This window comes from Lethenteron reissneri, chromosome 20 (assembly GCF_015708825.2).
Source record: "Lethenteron reissneri isolate LAM-NWPU_2019-01 chromosome 20, ASM1570882v1, whole genome shotgun sequence".
NCBI lineage: Eukaryota > Metazoa > Chordata > Hyperoartia > Petromyzontiformes > Petromyzontidae > Lethenteron > Lethenteron reissneri.
Genome location: NC_083798.1, coordinates 9,654,052 through 9,672,529, shown reverse-complemented (window position 1 = coordinate 9,672,529; position 18,478 = coordinate 9,654,052). Strand labels below are relative to the sequence as shown.

Sequence of the window (18,478 nt, the reverse complement as noted above, 5' to 3'; positions counted from 1 at the left end):
TGAGCCAAGACTGCCCAGAAGGCGCATTAGGCATGCAGCATGCATCATGTATTTAACAAACAAAACTATTTTCGCTGAAAGGATGGTAAAACGAATGCATTTCTGATTGCATAGCAATCGTGTCGAATAATTTCTGCAAGCCCATCTACATCTGGACGGTGAATATGAATACAGGTCTGTGGTACGGTCTGTGGTGTATTGCGTGACAGTGGTATTGTGGGAGATGGTCCCGTCTCCATGTCATATTTTCGCACGGGAATACGGGTACATGCTACTCGGGAGTGTTGCTCTTGAGCTTGTACCATTTGGCCACATTGCGTATGCTTGAGCTGGGAATGATCTTACTGACCATGGGATACGGCACTCTGCATGTGCTCAGAGAAGTGTTATTTAATGGGGAGTGGTGGCATGTGGGAAGCACATTGCTCTCTGAAACTGCCGATCCGACTTAGATTTCCGGCCACGGCTTACATCGCTCGCAAGTGATATCTTAGAGCCACTTGTTGGTTTCCTCTAGGTCGCCTCAGCTTTAATAATATTTAGTAACTGTTGTGTTTTCTAAACACCGGTACAGGGAGGATTAATGGTGGCCGGGTGGGTTGCTGGCCACCCCCACCCCGTTTGTGCTGCGTTCCGCGCTTCATGGGCAGCTTGCCATCAGCACTTTCCACAGCAGTCTATAAGGCTACACGGAGAAACTGTCTTTTTTATTATGTAATGTGATTTATAGCGAACATCACCACAAAACAACATAGGGGGCAGTAGCACACTTTATAAAGATATATCACGTTATTATAATAGTGAATTAAAATAACACATTAATGGCATTCTTGGAATATAATCTGCCCAGGTGGCATTGTGGTTAGAACACGTGGCTTGCAACCAGAATTTAGCAATTTTTAATTCGTTCTGGGGGTCGCCTCAGCCATTCATATTTCTATATGATACATAATGCCCTTCATCCAGGAGAGCCTCACTGACCCTTAGTTTAGTCTTGCACTGGGATGTTCATCCATGTCCATTACTGAATATTTCGCGTGCGAGAGAAAACCTGCGTACCTGGTGAAAACTCAAGCGTATGATTATTATTCTTTGCTTATTTGTCCCGGAAAGCCACACAGAGTTTGGAGTGCGGCATTGGGTTTTTATCTTAAGATGTTTCAGCCAATAAATGATGACTGTTTATGCAAGTGGGAGGAAACCAGAGCACCCGGAGACAACCCATGCGTGTGAGGAAGGGGGAAACACTCTATCCCCGTACAAATGTAAACATGGCTGTTTGTCCACTCACTGTCCTGCGTTTTCCTGGCGAGCCATGGTATGGCACCTGAACGCCCACAGGAAATGAGGTTCACAACATTCGTGTGATTGGCCAACCCTTGTCTCCACAGTGCTGGATGGATTACAGGCATGTGTCACCACCGCCCGGAGGAACAATGAAAGTTCCGTACAGATGGATTACCCTGACCTTTGCTGCCCATCACGGCAGCATATAGCAACCTGTTATGATGCATTGTGGCCACCTTTATAAGACTGTCTAGCTTTTGAGATATGAGATTGGGTGCCTTCCGGCTGAATTCGTCATAACCTATATCACTGATATAGGGCATTGTGACTAAAGCTGTAAAATGAATCCACCATGTGTGCCCCTTTCAGGACGGCATGAGCACGTGGCCACAGTGAGCAAACCTGCTGAGGCCTCCTGTCCGACCGGGGGATTAGGCCCCCACTGTGGAAGGGCGGCCACCGGGCACCCTGGCCTCCTCGCTGCCCGCCTCGCCCCGCACGTGCTCACTCCAGCAGCAGGGCGGTCCTGACTGCACCCCGGCCAGGGCACGGCCCTGCAGGTACCACCTTAGAACGATCCCGTTACCCTCCCCCGCAGTGGCGGCTGTTTGGGCAGAGCATTATATTTCTAAACGAGGATGAAAAAATATTAATTAGCAAGGATTCGGTAACGCTTTCCAAGATGTGTTTGTCGTACGACGATAATGTTATATATTTTTACGGACAATGAGCTGACATTGCACAGCGACTGGCTCAAATATTTGTAATGTTGCTATCGGGAGGGAGGTGGGGCATGATGTGTGACGTCATCGCCTTGACCTACAATGTGAAAGGTTTTAACGCTGGTTTTTCTTGCCAAGTTTTGAGTAACCCTTTATCAATTTGTCCCGAATAGCAACGCAACTTTATGCAAACATTTCCTTCACAATGGATTGTTCCAGATGATAGTTATTGTGCCCCCTGTTACAGAGAGACACGGGTGGTGAGACAGCTTAATGGATTAACACCCGCAACCTTAGAAAGCCTTAAAAATTGGATTACATTTATTGTGACTAGTACCCAAATGTGGTGAATGTGTTTTAACTGCCTGCTGTCTCGTTTGGAACCTTTTTGTAATAAGTAATACCTCCCTTGGGATTTAATTCATTAAATCTCACTTCACATTATCTTACCTATTCATGACATACATTGTACTCAGAGTAAAGATGCCTTACCTAGTGAGATTTTGAATTTCTGGGGATGAAGAGTCCCAGTAATATTATAGCGGGCCACTGCTAGTAAACTGCGCTATGATTGGTGGAGGAGATAGAGGAGGTGACATTGGTGTTCCCTGTCGGTTAAGCGATTAGCTGGAGAAGGAGAGCACTGGGAAGGCTGGAGTGACCACTCTTTCAATTTCAGCACACCCCCAGGGCAGATCTCCTTGGTTACGTTTCTGACCTTATTTTTTAACCTCACTACTGCACTGTTCACAGTATTTTTTTGACAGTTCTAGGAAATGAATTTGGAGGAAGTGTATTTGTTTGATTTTGACTACATCCTTGGAATATCAATCTCGCATTTGAGGACCATATAAGCTAATGCTACAACAAATGGTATGATAAATGTGGTCGTTTACTGGAATCACTGCATTGCGTATGTTTGTACATCTCTTTACATCTTTGTCTGTACCAAATGAAGCTAGTTTTATTTGCCAACTAATAGCCAAGTACGTACATCAGTTTAAATTTATTCACAGGGTTGAGCAGCAATTATCCACATTGGATTAGGCTATCTCTGGAAAATATCATGTAGACACATTTTGAATTAAAGATCATTTTGATTTACAACAGCTGATGTAATGATTATTCCACCAATTATCTTTTCTCTCGCCTCTACATCATCATCATCTTTAAAGCCTGATGCCTCCAAATCCTCGCTCGTCTTAGGTGTCCTAGTGATGTGAGTGCCTTCGGGCCATCCTAAGCCATCCTGAGCTTGTGTCTCGGAGAGAGATTCTGACACGTAGGCAGTCATGAATAGCAATCCTCGTTGAACATCATGTGCTCGCCGTTGCGTGGCGTCGTGAGGTATGTGATCTATATGCCCCTGTGTCTCTGTGTGCACCCATCGTGTAAATTTTCGTGGCAGTTGTGTGTTATCTTGCTGGTCATACAGCTGCTTTATTCCAAATATGTTTCTTATTGTGCAGATATAAACATGATTCTCTGACTGACACCATGTAAGCTCAGGATTGTAAGTCGACAATACTTGTCAATGTATTGGGAACGTAAAACCATGGTTTTGTTTGTAAAATTCAGGATGATAAAACAAAGAGTGAATTATTTTGTTTAAATTTTATTTCTTAAATCAAAATGGCCTCATTACCCTGATTGATTCAACAAAACGCCGTTATGAAATACTGTACATACAGGCAAAACTCAGCGAGTGGCTTGAGCCGCACTATGGATTATAGAGGCATGTCTAGGCAGACTACGCCATTGTATGTTAGAATACATTTCTGAAGTGCTGGCCAACCCATGTCTCTTCAAAGCAGCCTTCTCCGATTTAGCCCCAAGGCGACAGCGGTGAGCGTCTCGAGATGGAAAAAAAGGCAGAGAACACCAATGAAAAAACACTGGCGTAGGAGCTTTCAGTACAAAGAGATAATAGGTATGTTAATCAGCAGGGATGATGGTGAAAATGCTTTGTCTTGAGGCTTCGGTAGAGGGAGATGATTGTGGGTTATGTGGTAGCTAATCAGTAATCACGTGTTTATATTTCTGACAGCAAACTTATCACTTGTGGCATTTCTAGATGATGGGTTTGTATATTAGGTCAGGCGCTTAATTCAGCTGCTCAATGGAACAACTGTGACATGAATCACTGTTAGCTGTGGCGCTGATGAGCATCCTTGCACTATCTGATTGCTATGCAAACTGCACTCTGTCATTTGGCGATGCTGCCGGGGTGGGTGGCATCGACACTGATCTCAGTATTGAAAATCCATTCACACCGAAATTGTTATTTAATCACATTAAGAATGACGCAAGCGGCGTCTCTGCGTCATACTTGTTAATGGGAACCTGCTGGCAGACGGCTGGCACAAACATCACGTGCAAGTCTTTTAAGCCCAGGACAAATGCCGCATCCCTAACACAAACACGCTTTCCACGAGCAAGAGCTTACGCTCCAAATCTCGTCATTTTGCGTTACAATAGCACCTCTCATGCGCGTCACTGCACTTGTGATGCGCGTGCGATTACATCACATTATATTCTCGTCATCCCCAGGTGTTTGGGGGGTTCGAGGGCAGGCGGCAGGCAGGTGTGATGATTCGTTGGGAGGAGGAGCAGTAGTGGTCGGTAGTCTTAGTCATCATTCGCGCCCGGGGGAAGGGGGTGGCGGGGGGGTGTGCCGGGTGGGGGTGGGGTGACTGCGTGAAGCACACACACACAGTTACTGTGGTTGCAGCGTTCCGGGGCCTTGGCCCCCCCTGCCCTGCATCCCCTGGCCAGCTGTCTTTTGATCAAACCTCCCCTGTATTTCTAATCCTGCCGTTCATCACTCTGGCACTCTTTCACAACAGTACGCTCCCCGTCGACTGCTCCAGTGAGTAGGGCCTCCTGGCACCATGCACGCTCTGGCTGTGTTGACACTGGCGTTTGTTTCTTTCGCCGTTTTGAATGCAGTAGCTGTTATCGAGCGCAATCTCGGATGTAGAATAACGCTGCCACCTTGGGTCGGCCGAATGAAACGAGGGTCAAATGTCCCATTGTTATCTGTGCCACTGCTCGGGGCTCTCTGTGTGCCTTTTTCATAAATCGGTTCCTGGCTGCTTCGTATACACTTAAATGTTCTTAATTACTGTGTAAAGATGGTCGGCAGTAAATGCAAAAGGCAGCCGCGACACCGACTGAAATGTACTCCGCTTAATTTTCTGTCAATGGTTAATGCACGGAGATATACTTATGGGAATTTGCGTTTCTATATTTGCTTCTTCTAGGTTATTGTATGTATGTGTAGCACCGTACATAGCCAACTGTGCTCATCAGAGGGTGTTGGCGTAGTGGATAAATTCACTGCGCTCATAAGCTTGATGACCTGAGCTCGATTCCTGGCCACGGCTAACGTCAGTTTTAAGTGACATCTTAACCGGTCCTGTGACCCCTCCTTCACAACGCAGCATGTATCGTCAAGCAATATGATGATAGTGTGAAGAGACTTTCATCCGTAATTGAATTTATTGCATAATCATTCTAACATTATATTCTTGGTTCTTTCGGTAAAGTTACGAAGAAGGGAAACAATAAAATAATTCTCACGACGATTCGGCTGCAACACAAGCAATCATTATCAGGTGTGAAATCCACACCGTCGTGAGAATTTTATTGTTTTATATTGTTATTATTTTATTGTTTCCCTTCTACGTGACTTTACCGAAAGAACCAAGAATATGAATCCCTGCAGTCACGAAATCTTTAAATAAAAATTGATGCTAACATTGCTTTTGATGCTTTAACTTTTAAGTTATGGCGTACAGTTTTGTTTGTTTTTAATGTACTCTCGTTTTGTAATTCTATTTTTACATTACACAAGTGAGTATTCACTGGCTTCCAATATCTATAGCTCTGTTACTGTATATTATCTAGGTAATTGATCAATAAAATTGGTGAAATCACAAATCAAAGAAGAAAAAGTATCTCTTTGATGGACAATGTAGAACCAGTGTCACAGCTTACTCTCCCCTCTTCCAATGCTTACTGTTTAAATTAACCATTAAGAGAGATGTTAATTCTGTCAATGTTACTGATTTATTGGTTTCTTGATGTAGCATCTGGTTAAGCAGATTTTAATTGTAAACTCTTTTGCCCAGATCCGTTTTGCTTGGCAATTTGCCCTACTGTTGGCGATCGGGGGGCATGGGTATATTTTCTCCAAAAAAATATCATTTTCCACCATATTGAAGGGTTGAATTATGTGACCCTATCAATAACGCATAATGCAGCCTTTAGTAATTTATACAACAGTTCTAGGGCATGGAAACTATTTCTATAAACACATACCGATGACCTTGTTTCGTATGGTACATGTCCCAACAACACGAGGCATTCTTGTTGGCATCCTCAAGCCGTCAGCAGCCCTCAAACACACGGCAGAGCATTTGCCTTTGCCCAATGGCACGCAGCCGAATATTGTCTCTTGCCCGGGCATTGCTGTGGCAACAGTGCAGCGTACGGGACGCGCAGTCTCGCGAGGGTGGAATGTCACAGAACTCGCCGTGATTGTTGTACCCTGCGAATGGTGAATGGCCGAGATCCCAAACCCGCAAAACGGATTTGGGATCTCGGCCGGGCACTGTTCAAAGGCTCGCCGCTTTGCTTCTCAGAGCCGTTGCAGCCAGCGACTGCGGTTCTTTCAGATCTAGTTCGCTTTTGCAGAGACGTCATGTTCCCCGTACCCTCACTACCCCTGCAAATCTCTGCCAATTATTTTCAGACGGCAGAAAGCAGCCCACGCTGACACTGGCAACAAAATGAGGACTTGGATAATTCTGTGACAGCGTGCTATGTTAAAAATAGTTTCCTGGGAACGGAGCGTTACCAGCAGTTCGAATCGAAGCGAGGCGTGAATCCATGCGCAGAAAAATTCCCGACCTCGGTTGTGCCATATTTATGTCGCATTTACTGCACACGCTTCGGGCACCATATTTCAAGGAAATATGGTGCCAACTTGAATGCCTAACCTTTCCCTTCCCGGCTGCCTCTGAAGGCACAGAAATTGGTGCTGTCCCAGTTTCAAGTCTATACTTTATTACAATTGTAAGGGCCATAAGCTGTTGTATTGTTTCATGAAGGGCGAGCCTGAGATGTGAGTATTTGGCAAGCCCTGACATGAATCTTCTGCAGCCTGGATGACCTCTGCCACGGGGTCCCACGGTCTTAATTGGCTGCAGTGAATGGAATGCGATTTTGCTTGACAATCAGCCTAAGTGCACGTATATATGGTTAATCTAAATGTTAGTTTAGTGACGGACCACATTATTTTTGTTGACGCGTATTATTTAAACGTTTTTGTTCATTCGTGTGCTGGAAATATCTTGCGTGATGGTTTTTATAGACTTAATAACTGCAGCTGGAATAAAAAAAACGCAGAGCATGCGCAGTCGGCACTGTCGACTGTGCCTATGATTCATACGGAGCATTGTATTACAAAAAATAGGTTGTGTGCCATGGCCCTGCATTTATCGGTGAGCATGCTAGTGAGCCAGGCTAAGGAGCTGCCTTGTCTATGCTTCTTGTCTGTGTGGTTGGCCCAGCCACCTGTATTATAACTGAATACTGTGATTGCAGTTGTTTGATCGTCTTGTTGTCTTTTTTTCTGGCTCTCCGATAAGAAAATCTTCGTCTGTGTTTGATCCTAAGGCAGGTCCTGAGAGCGGCTTGTTAATCGGTTGGTCGTGCTCTAATCTTCGTCTTGTTCTCTCCTGTTCAGTGTCTTGTCTGCCATCTGCACTGCATCTCAGCTTATCTCTTGATTTGTCTGCCTCCACGGTGCTTACGCACGCACACGTACCTTTTTTCCCCTCTCGTGTTCAGGACCCAACAGGCGGACGAGGAATGAGGTCATCCCGCCAGGACCCAGACCAGCGCCTGCCCCAGCCAGGAGTATGGACCATCTGCCCACGCGCGGTAACGTGTACACTCCCTGCCGCCCGTCACCCACGTGCCGGCCACTCTCACATCAAAGCATCGAGCGCCAAAGGCATTCAGCCTGACCGTAGGCAATGACCACGACAGGGGGTTGGCACGGGTTTTGATAAGCAACAGTAGTGTGCTGGGGTTCCAGGCGCTCTCTCGTTTTTCAGTTGTCTCTACATCTCCCCACCTGTCACATCATGTGGCCAGGACACTGATCATCTCTGTCGCCGGCTTAGCTATAAAATGTTTTGAATCACTGAGATGTATTTTTAAAAATTTCTGCCTGTCATTGCTGGCACTCAGAAGTTTCTTTATAATTATAGTAAGCTAATTAAGAGCCTTTCTGTTATTATATTTATTTGAGACCAAACTGAACAACCCTTCAGATGATCGTAGAAGAGCTATGTTGAAAACTAATAACTGTTCTCCACTGCACAGCCAGCCACCATGTAATGCTTGAATTCCTTCCCTGCTTTTGGGCGTGCAAGTGAAGGGTTAAAGGTGATGTCATCGCTCTTGGCAGCAGACAGCTCACACCACTGTGCGTCGTGTGTCCTCCCAGGGCCTTGTTTCGTGCCGGTCGGCGTGTCGCTACACCACCGAAAGCCGCACTCTGATTAAAACCCGCTAATATAAAGCTCCCTCGCTTCACGCTTTTGCCCGTTCACAAGCGGTCATGCTGCACACCAAGCAGTACCTCTGATGTTTGACTTCATGGGTAAAGTAGCATCTCCTGAGGTGTGAATGAAGTGCATCGAAGACAATGTCTCGCAGTGTGGAGGGCAGGAAGTAAATTACAGGGAGTAGATTTGTGATGTTGCAGCACATTCTGTAGCTGCAACATCACAAACAGCACCGTGCATTCATGATGCATTTCGAATAATGTTTTTTTTAAGGAATAATCTTTTTATTTTAGTGTAACACCTATGTGAGTGAATAACAGAATATTTGTTTTATTTATTTCACGGCCTGACGAGATAACGAATCCCGGTGGATTTTAACCTCATTGAACGCCAGCGAATTTTTCTTATACCATGACAATATCAGTTACATTGATAAAAATTGTATTTCAAAGCAATGTTGCATCGATCTCAATACAATACAAAATAATATCTGCTCCGTATTGTATTTATTTTTTCAATAAATAATTTTTAAAGGAAGCGGTGTCATCCAAATAAAAAGCCTCGCTTGATATTGCATCAGTCAATCAATATGTTCATTTTCATCTGGGTGCCTGTGCTGAAGTGTATTTTGTTGGTACCTTTGCATCTTGTCTTTTACTCGAGGTCTATAAAATGATTATTTTTTGCCAGTGTAGTGATGATCCTGCTAAAGGAAAAGAAAGTGTTTCGCCATAACACAACCCTTCCCCGATCTAGGCAAAGCTCCAGCAGTAAAGCCAGGGTCATTCGGTAGCGCCTGTTAATATACAGTCTAATTCTGGTTTTGTGCCCCTTTGATCAAGGCACCAGGAACACGATGTCCGGGTAGATAAGAAATTGTGGTGTGAAAACACAGCGCTGCATGTCAAATGCATGCACTGTACAATCAGCGACTAAACTGTGCCTAATTATAACTGAAATTCGGTATGGTGGATGCAATTTTACACATGGCCTCTCTTGAGTTGCAAGGATTTTAAACATTGCAACCCATGTGCCTCGTGGCTGTCACCTGCCCTCTCAAGCTTGGCTTTCCGTGATTTAGCTATCCTATCTGTCAATTAGAGCTCCAATGGAACGTCTCCCTATAAATACCATGTTTACCCATGTTTTATTGCAGTTATGAAGCGATCTTTCACCTCTTCAGAAAAGATTAAATTGTTGGTGGTTGCACAGGCAAGGGTCACAGAGTGGATGAGACAGAAAACCATCACTTTGGTTCTATGAAAGACACTGAATCTTGAGCAGAGATTCAGTGGCCATTTTAACGATTCAGCCAAGTATGCAAAGCAGAAAATTCGGGGTATGAGCATGTCTTTGGGATGCTCCTCATTCACTGTGACCATATCGGTTGATGTAACATGCATATTGCTTTTTACAAATCCCAGAAGATTATTCCATAATTTCATCTACTTGTTGGCCCCAAACTATTTTGGCTACATGTTATTTATTTTGATTCTATTGCAAAGAGACAGTGATCCTCCAAGCTAGCCTTGAACAGTGGCAACCTACAGCTGTGCCGTTGCCGTGAATGGCCGACCTAGTTTCCTCTCGGATGGCTTTTGTTACATCCACTGTCGTTGTTTATCCTACCATGGCTCTATGTGGTCATCTGTTAACATCACTCATCATCAAGGTGCTCCCTGACATCCCCAAAATTGCCGACACTTTGCTGTCAACTGTCCTCTTGCACAACTTTCCCAAGTGATGAATGCCTGGCGGCCATGTGCTTGTGAGCAGCCACGGGTCGAATGTCTGACCTCCCCCTCTTCCTTCGTCGCAGCACGCGGACGGGGCTGCCGCCTTGCACCTAGTCAGAGCGCATCCCATAATGTGTCTTGAATAAAAAGTGTTTTCTATATTTTTTGCTTGCCAGGAAAAGCCATTGTTACGAGCCATTGGTGCGCCACAATGCATGCCTGTGGAATTCGGTGGCCTGCTTTAAACAAACAGTTCCGATATAACATGTACCTTACTCGCTGGTATGGCCAAAACCATATTTGGTCAACTCACTTACAGAGAACAGCATTTGGATTTCTGTCTCAACTCTGGACAGCTGTAGTTTACGATCGAGCATCGTGGTTTTGCTATTTAATCCCAAAGCATGAGATTCTTTATGTATATTATAGGTGTATAATAATGACAATGTGGCTATGATTCAAACACCATTATCATCAACCACAGACTATCCAATTTTGGATATAGGCCTCACCAAGCCGTTGTCATCGCTTACTGTCGCACGATCTCCATCTAGCTCCTGCACACAAGCTGATGTCATCGTTCTATCTCATCGGTGGATGTCCTGTTGCGTCTGTTCTCTCCTTTGGCCGCCACTCCATCGTGAGTCTCGATTGCTGGCTATAATCCCTTCTAACGACGTGTCCTGCTCCAAGCCCACTTACTTGGCTTGAGGGTCAATGTGATGTCTCCACCTGATATATCTTCTCTGCTGCACATGTTCCTCTTTCCGTCTCGGTGTAATTCCAAGAATTCGTATCATAAATTCAATGCATTATACGTGGCGAGAGCTACGCCATCTATTTCTAGATTAATTCCTCGTCAATTACCGATTATTTTTTTCCCCCGTTTCATTCCCCTGCTGGTGGAGCATGCTGGTAGCTGTCATCCCCTCCAGGATAGGCTTGTAAATGAGACATGTGTTAGACACAGTGTAGCCTCTTTGGGAAAACCTATTAGAAATTAAATAAATATTTCTACATCTATACGAGTGTCGATTAAAGTGTGCAGGTGTGCACACATGTGTGAACGTGGTGCTGAGGAGCTCCATACAAAGCTCCAGGTCTTGTCAGCCACAGGCTTGTCCTCCCTTCTCTATCCTTGGAATACGTGGAGCCCTCTAAAGGAACATCTGCACCAGTGTGAAACATTCAGGCTAGCCTGCCTATAGTCTATCCTGGGTTTAACCAGACTGGATTGCGTGAGGAGTTCACAGAGCCTGGAAAGAGCTGGACACAGTCCCATCCGTGAGCTGCTGCGGCAAGCGAGGCTGTGTTGGCTGGGTCATGGAGCCCGCATTCCCGGCCACAGGCATGCCCAAGATGCTTCTGATCGGCCTGATAAAGGGGGCTAAACGGGCATGGCACGCACTAGAAAAGAGATGGACTGATATGGTACAGAAGGATATGTAGATGATTAGACTTGGCTTATTGACGATGACTGGCACCAGCATTGCAAAATCGGCCTCTGTGGAGGAGGTTTGTAAAGGGTGCTATGGGGGAGTTGGAGGCAGTCGCGCTCCAGCAACAACGGAGAGCAGAGGAGCGATACTCTCACAACAACGAGCAGAGCACCGGGTGGCTAAAGCGTAGAGAGTTTTCATTGTGGGGAGCACAGTTGTTGCATCTGCCAGTCATCTCAGTCAACCAGTGGCACTTTGGTCTGTTCCATGACCTCTTGCCAGTGGGCCTTTCACATTTAACATGGTCTCAATGTGCCCCTAGAATGGCACAAGCGCTGTGGTAGCATCACCACTACTTAGTGGTGAACAACAGTTCTTATGTTAGGGGAGCGATAGGGCAACTGTTTGCGTGCTGCGCTTTGAACTGGGCTACCCGATTTCGATTCCCGCTCACAGCTAAGACCAGTGACGATTATATGAACTGGTCGTGGGCCTGCCCTAGGTCGACTCAGCCTCAAATGAGTAGCTGGTGTGGTGGCGTAAACATCACTGGGGAGACAAAGGCGGTCGGGCATGGTGCTGGCCACCCACCCCCTAGTGTGCCGTGATGGCCCGCATAGGTGCTCATCAATATCATTGGCCCCAAGAGTCTGTTCAGTCTACAGGTAGATCTTTGTCTTTGTTAACCCATCGCGTTAGTAAATGTTCCTGTTTGCCTGAGTTTTGGTGAAATTGTTCCAGCATCTCCATAAACACCAATGGGGCAAATCGCCATGTTGGTGCGTTTCAGCCTTTTCATACAGATGTAAAGCTATACCGCCTGCTGTCATAAAAGCAGTACTCTCGAACACAGTATACACCATTTTATTATCCCTTTATGTTTAATATTTCATAAAGTTTATAGGGAATGGGGCATATATGAAAGTATGTCCAGGATGGAGATGGAGTGACGAAAGGAGCTTGTGTTTAGGTTTCATTTTGTGGATTATTACATCGCAGAATTGTGAAAGATGGTGACGACTTGGGGAGGTCTTAATCCAGCAGTGGATTGTTTATGGCAGAATATAATGATCATGATAAAGTTTAAGGGGGTGGTGGGGGGGTGTAGCGGGCAGGCGTGGAATGATGGCATGGTGGTTAACACACAACACTTAATTTGGTGACCCGAGTTTGATTCCCGGACATGGCTAACATTTTGGCAAGTGATATGTGAACTGGTCCTGCGTTGCCCCTTCACCAGTTATGCATTGACTCACTCGGTGAAGTGTGGTTAAATAACCCCGATGATCAACATGGCATGGGAAGGAGGTCTTCATCTAGCGGCATAATGACGAAGAGCTGTGAACCGCTCTCATTGCGTGTAAGGGGGTGGCCGTAAAAGCGTCAGTGGACAACGGGATGTGACGAGCACGCCGAGCGCCGCTACTGTTTGCGTGGCGGTGAAGAGTCCACCCACGTGCTCCATGTGGCACGTCAGCAGGTGGTAAGGCTACCCTCACGCCCTAGGGGCCGCGACTAAACAAGTCGCGTAGCTGCCAACTGAGGCCTCGGTATCGATAACGCGTACAATGTCCAGCACCACCGATCGACATTTATAAGATGGATGTGGCATCGCTCGCAGTGAGCCTCTTAACCAGCCCTGCACTCTGTGCGTGCACGTTTTTTATACATGTGTGCGAGTGCAGGGGTGGTGCACACACTGCTCGAATTAAATTCCTGACCACGGCTAACGCCAGTGGTGAGTGGTATCGGGAGCTTTTTCTTTGAACTCTGCTAGGTCTATTGGGGCTTTAAAAAAGTACCTGGTGCCGTTTTGTAAAACATCGGCGCTGGGAAGACTTAAGGTGGCCAGGCGTGGTACTGGCCGCACTTACCTCCTAGTGCTCCGCGCCAGCCTCATATAATAAGTGCTCGCTAACAGCACTTGTTGTGTGGTTGCATGCGTAGCACTGTGTGTGGCTACACAGGGGACCATTGTGTTTGTGTGCAGCGAAGGCCTTGGGTTCTGATTCCCGCGGTGATGAGACTACCCACGCCCTGAAAGCCCAGCTGGGACTGCTCCTGGGGGAGAGGAGCGCGCCCTCCACCCCCGCCACTCCGCGCTCCCACGGACAGAGGGGGCACATGGTAGGGCCCGTAATTGCGCTCAATTACAACGAGCGGCAATTATTACAATTGCAATCGTGGCGGTGGTAACTAGCACTATTTCGGGAAGAATCAGTAGGAATGCGGATAATGTTGTTAATTTCTGACAATGATAGAAGTACAACTGGGTTCCAATCGCCGCGTGCGCCACGCGTATACGTGCAACGCTCCGGCGCAGATGATACGCGACCAACGTTATGCGCACACCTGAATGCACAAACAATATGTATTTTGTTGATGGCACGGCATCATTAAATGTTTCCCTGTGGTTGTGTTACCGTAAAAGCCGGGAATGTTCGTAATTCCAGGAAGGCTGGTTCAGTGGGCGCGCACTTCACGTGCCGACGATTGCCGCTGCCGCCAGAGTCTCTCCGAGGGTGCAGGTTAAGTTGAAGGATTTGTGGTAATTTTGCAAAGCTTTTTAATGAGCTCTCGGGTTTGAGTTAATATTCTGTAACATTAAATGCAATTTATAAAACGGTGTGCGTTTCATGAAAGGGAATTTTTTGTAAGAGTGATGTGAGGCTGCAACTGCAGGGATTCATTAATTTGTGTGGATTAAGCGGTATACTGCTTTCGGAAAACCGCAGCCATAAATTTCCTGTATTCTTGAAAGTCGGACCACGATGCTCGATAGAGCTGTGCTCGCAGCTGCTGGAGTGGATATCGCAGGCAGATTAGTACCTGTGCTGTGGAATGTGAGATGCCAGGACACACTGGCAATGAGAGTTGGCCACAGGAATAATCTGTGTTGTGTGCAACTGCCTCTAGTGCTACTACTGCTGCTGAGGTTTTATGTTTCAGGATATACAGAGCGAATCCTGAAAATTCTGTGGTTACTGCATGTTGTTTGGCATGTACAGCATTTCGCTCCATGTCAATGTGCTCGGAATGGATGAATATTCAGTTCTTGAGAAAAACGTGGGAAGCAGTGCTGAACTACAAGCAGCACAACCCGAAAATACATTGCAAAAATTTTTGATTTAAAGCTTTTCGTGACTGCAGGGATTCATATTCTTGGTTCTTTCTGTAAAGTCACGTAGAAGGGAAATAATAAAATAATATAAATGTAAAACAATAAAAATTCTCACGACGTTTCGACTGCAACACAAGCAATCATCATCAGGTGTGAAATCTTGTGGATTTTATATTGATATTATTTTATTATTTCCCTTCTACGTGACTTTACAGAAATAACCAAGAATACGTTGCAGAGCTTTACAACGCAACCAGCACAACTGCACAAAAAAAATAAAACCTACGCAGTGTTGTTTGCTTCTGCCTGGTCAAAATGCTGGTGGTGGTGGCAATGGTGATGCTATTGTGATGGTGGTGGTGACGGCGCAGGGGAAGAGCCCTCCCTCCGCTGTGACGAGTGGATCGGCCTCTCCACACGCAGCCAGCCCGTGCCACTCGCCTGCTCGAGAGGGAGCTCTTCCACCTGGGGAGCTGAGCCCAGCCCACCTGCTACCCACGCCCAGCTCCACGCTGGAGAGCCAGGACAGCGGCATCATTGGCAAGGGCCAGCTCGCGAAAGCCACTCGCACACCCACGTTTTTTTGCTTCCTGATAACAATTACGTGCGTCACTCTCACGTGGGCCCACAATTAGTGCGGCTGACAAGTGGTATGGCGCCGTCGTTTTTGTGCTTCACCTTAATGGCGTCGTGATGGTTGCGTTCGTGATTATCCGGAGCTCCGCCAAATGCGCAGACAAATTACGTACACATTGCCATCTTAAAGAACTGCAGACGACACAGAGTACCGAAAAATCCAGTGGTTTTGATCACCACCCCATGAGTGGAGGATTTCAACGAAAGCCATTTTTTAGTTCACCCAGATGCATCAAATGCGTGTTCTACAGAAAAAGCTCCCAAGAGGAAACAAATTCGCGCACGTGCAGTCGCGCACGCCACATCCCACAGGAGATATTTTACAATCACTCGGGGATGGTACCAGGAGCTTAGGTGGCATGTAAAGTCAGGTCGAGGATACATGACACACATGTGATTTTCACGTGTCTATATTCTCAGGCATGCGCTGGGGTGAAGCTGACTCATGCCCCTGGGTCCACACTCCGTTGTGTGTGTGTGTGCGCGCCTACACTTGGGGGAAAATAACTGTCGGTAAAGGGCAGACTAACATTTACAAATTCAGCTCTCTCGTACTGTATGGAATCGACAGTTTAATATTTTATAGCTTTTAGACGACTTGAAAAAAATAATGACACCTGCCCTAATAAGGGCCTACTTCCGCAGTGTATGATAACTGTGCAACCAGTGCATTAATATTCTGCAGTGTCACGAAAAAAATAATTGTTCCTCTGCTTGAAATGTGCCTACCAAAGGCGCTGTAATTAAAATATGTCTTGTAAAAGTCGACACAAACATATTAGAGTTTTTAAATTGTGTAACGGTGTTATGAAACGCTGTCATATTGTTTGGAACTTATTGTTATACTGATACAAAACAATAGGCCTATTGAAAAGTACAAGAGAAAAATATGTGAGAAATGCATCCTCGAATCGACAGTGCGTAAAGAAACACACATGCTCACGCGCCCTTCAAATATGCGTCATTGTCAACGAGGGAAATTCCAAATGTAATGCGATTTCTTGCTGTAAATCTTTAACCAGAGTCCATAACCGTGTGTACCAACGTCAGCCGTACTTGGGCCTTGGTGAACACCACCTACTGTGTTTCTGGATGCAGCCACAATCACGAGGTCGGGCGGCAGCCTCGAACAGATGGAGGAAGGAAGCCCCCCGGATGACATGGCCGAGTTTGGCCAGCCCGAATTATCAGGTGCTGCTGCTTATGCCGAAAAGGGGGACATTGCAGCCCAGCAAGAGGCCACCCAAGGTTGCCGGTCGAATAGTTACTCGCGCTTGCGTGCCTCGCCTCCTTCGCGCTCACCCGACAGCCTGAGCGTAATGAAAGATTCGCCGCAGAGCAACGTGCTTCCAAAGGACCGATCCCAGAAACGCAGCTTTTCCCACGACTTCAGCGACGACGAAGAAGACGACGGTGACATGGATGGCACCGAAGTGTGCTCCCTGCTGGGCCTAACGGGGCCCTATGGGGTGGGGACCGAGGGGGAGCCTCCCCCCTACAGGGCGGCCACACGGAGGCTGAGCCAGAGCGCCGATCAGGGCCTGGATGTGCCCCCGCCCCCCACCGCCCGCCGCTCGCCGTCCCTGCTCGCCCCGCGACCCAACTCCATCGCAGGTCTGTAACGTCCGCTTGCGTGCACGCGCGCGTGCAGGTACGGCTCGCGCGCGCGCGCGCCTGTGTGTTTGCGACACTTGAACATGTGGTCATTATTGTCGTTCCGCTCCTTTGCCGTGGAGCCGTGTTTGCCCATTAATGGAGGTTGTTTGAAACATGCTCCATTTGCCATGCCTACATGATGCATTGCATCAAAATAATGAGGCCGTAGATAATGCCTGCAAGCTGGGAGCGGAATGATTCCATTGGTTCACAGAGTCGCATTTTTTCTGAGTTTTAAGCTTCTTATTTTGCAATTCAAAAGCCCTGCTTTATTCCTTATTGGGGTTTTTACATTTTTATCGGTTCTTTTCTGAGCTTTATTTTCATATATACTTTCAAAACACTTGAGTCTTTCTGTAAACTTGTCAACGATAGATTGTCTATAGAATTTTAGTTTTATTGTTTAGTTTTTTTAATATGAATGGAATTTTTTAATTTATATCGCGAAACCCCTTTTAGCACCCAGCTGTTGTGTATGTGTGCACTGTGGGACCTAGTTTTATTGCACTGTTGGCTCCATGTGGCTAACATGTTGGAAGTCTGAGGATAATACTTTTAGGATGACGGTGCTGTCTGTGGTTTGCATGCGTAGACAACATCGTGGTAAGTATACCTACAGATGTTAGACTTGCTTAATAAAAATATTGGATGAATTTCTGTCTTTTTGTTGGGGATCTGCTATCTCCACGGTTGCTCGATGTCTTGCACGGATGTAATTCCTACTTTTAGCCCAGACAATTTCCACCACTTGAATGGATATGTTCCCAGTCAAAATTCTGCGCAGGTTTATAAGAGTTGCCTGCGATTAAAACAACGTAAAAAATGTGGTTCGACCAGAAAACGCACATGGAACGTTCAACAAACGGCTCACCGAGGAAAGTTTCATTACTAATATTATGTCTGTTGCATGGGGATACCTGCATGCCTGTGTACATACCTCTGTGTGTGTGTGTGTATGCACGTAAGGACGGATCGTTCAGTAATATAGACCACTGCTTGCCTTCTCGTGATATTTTTGTACATTAGGCAGACAGCAAGGCTGAATACAAATCTCTGCAATCTCACGAGTTCACGCTGTTGACACCTAGCAGAGGCAGTGTCTTCGCAGCAGGCTGTCTGTAGTAACGGGACAGAAGGTACAAGATCCCTGACACGCATCGGTGCCATGGGTCTACCCCGCCACCGCTTAATGATGTCTTGTTCGTTCGCTCCTCTCCTGTGCCACCGAGGCCATGCCCGGGCTCCACCCACTCTTGACCTGACGTTAACCTTCCCGAAGGCTTTAGGCATGCACTATACT

General features: G+C 46.4%; 1 protein-coding gene across 1 annotated transcript in view; it reads left to right on the top strand.

Moving 5' to 3' along the window:
• LOC133344715 (protein TANC1-like) overlaps positions 1-18,478 on the top strand; it is a 53,454-nt gene that overhangs the window by 2,870 nt on the left and 32,106 nt on the right. Inside the window, 5 exon segments of the mRNA XM_061554802.1 lie at positions 1,657-1,847; positions 7,866-7,958; positions 13,761-13,892; positions 15,258-15,426; positions 16,621-17,136. Coding sequence (XP_061410786.1) covers positions 7,887-7,958; positions 13,761-13,892; positions 15,258-15,426; positions 16,621-17,136 — 889 coding nt within the window. The 5' untranslated portion in view covers positions 1,657-1,847; positions 7,866-7,886.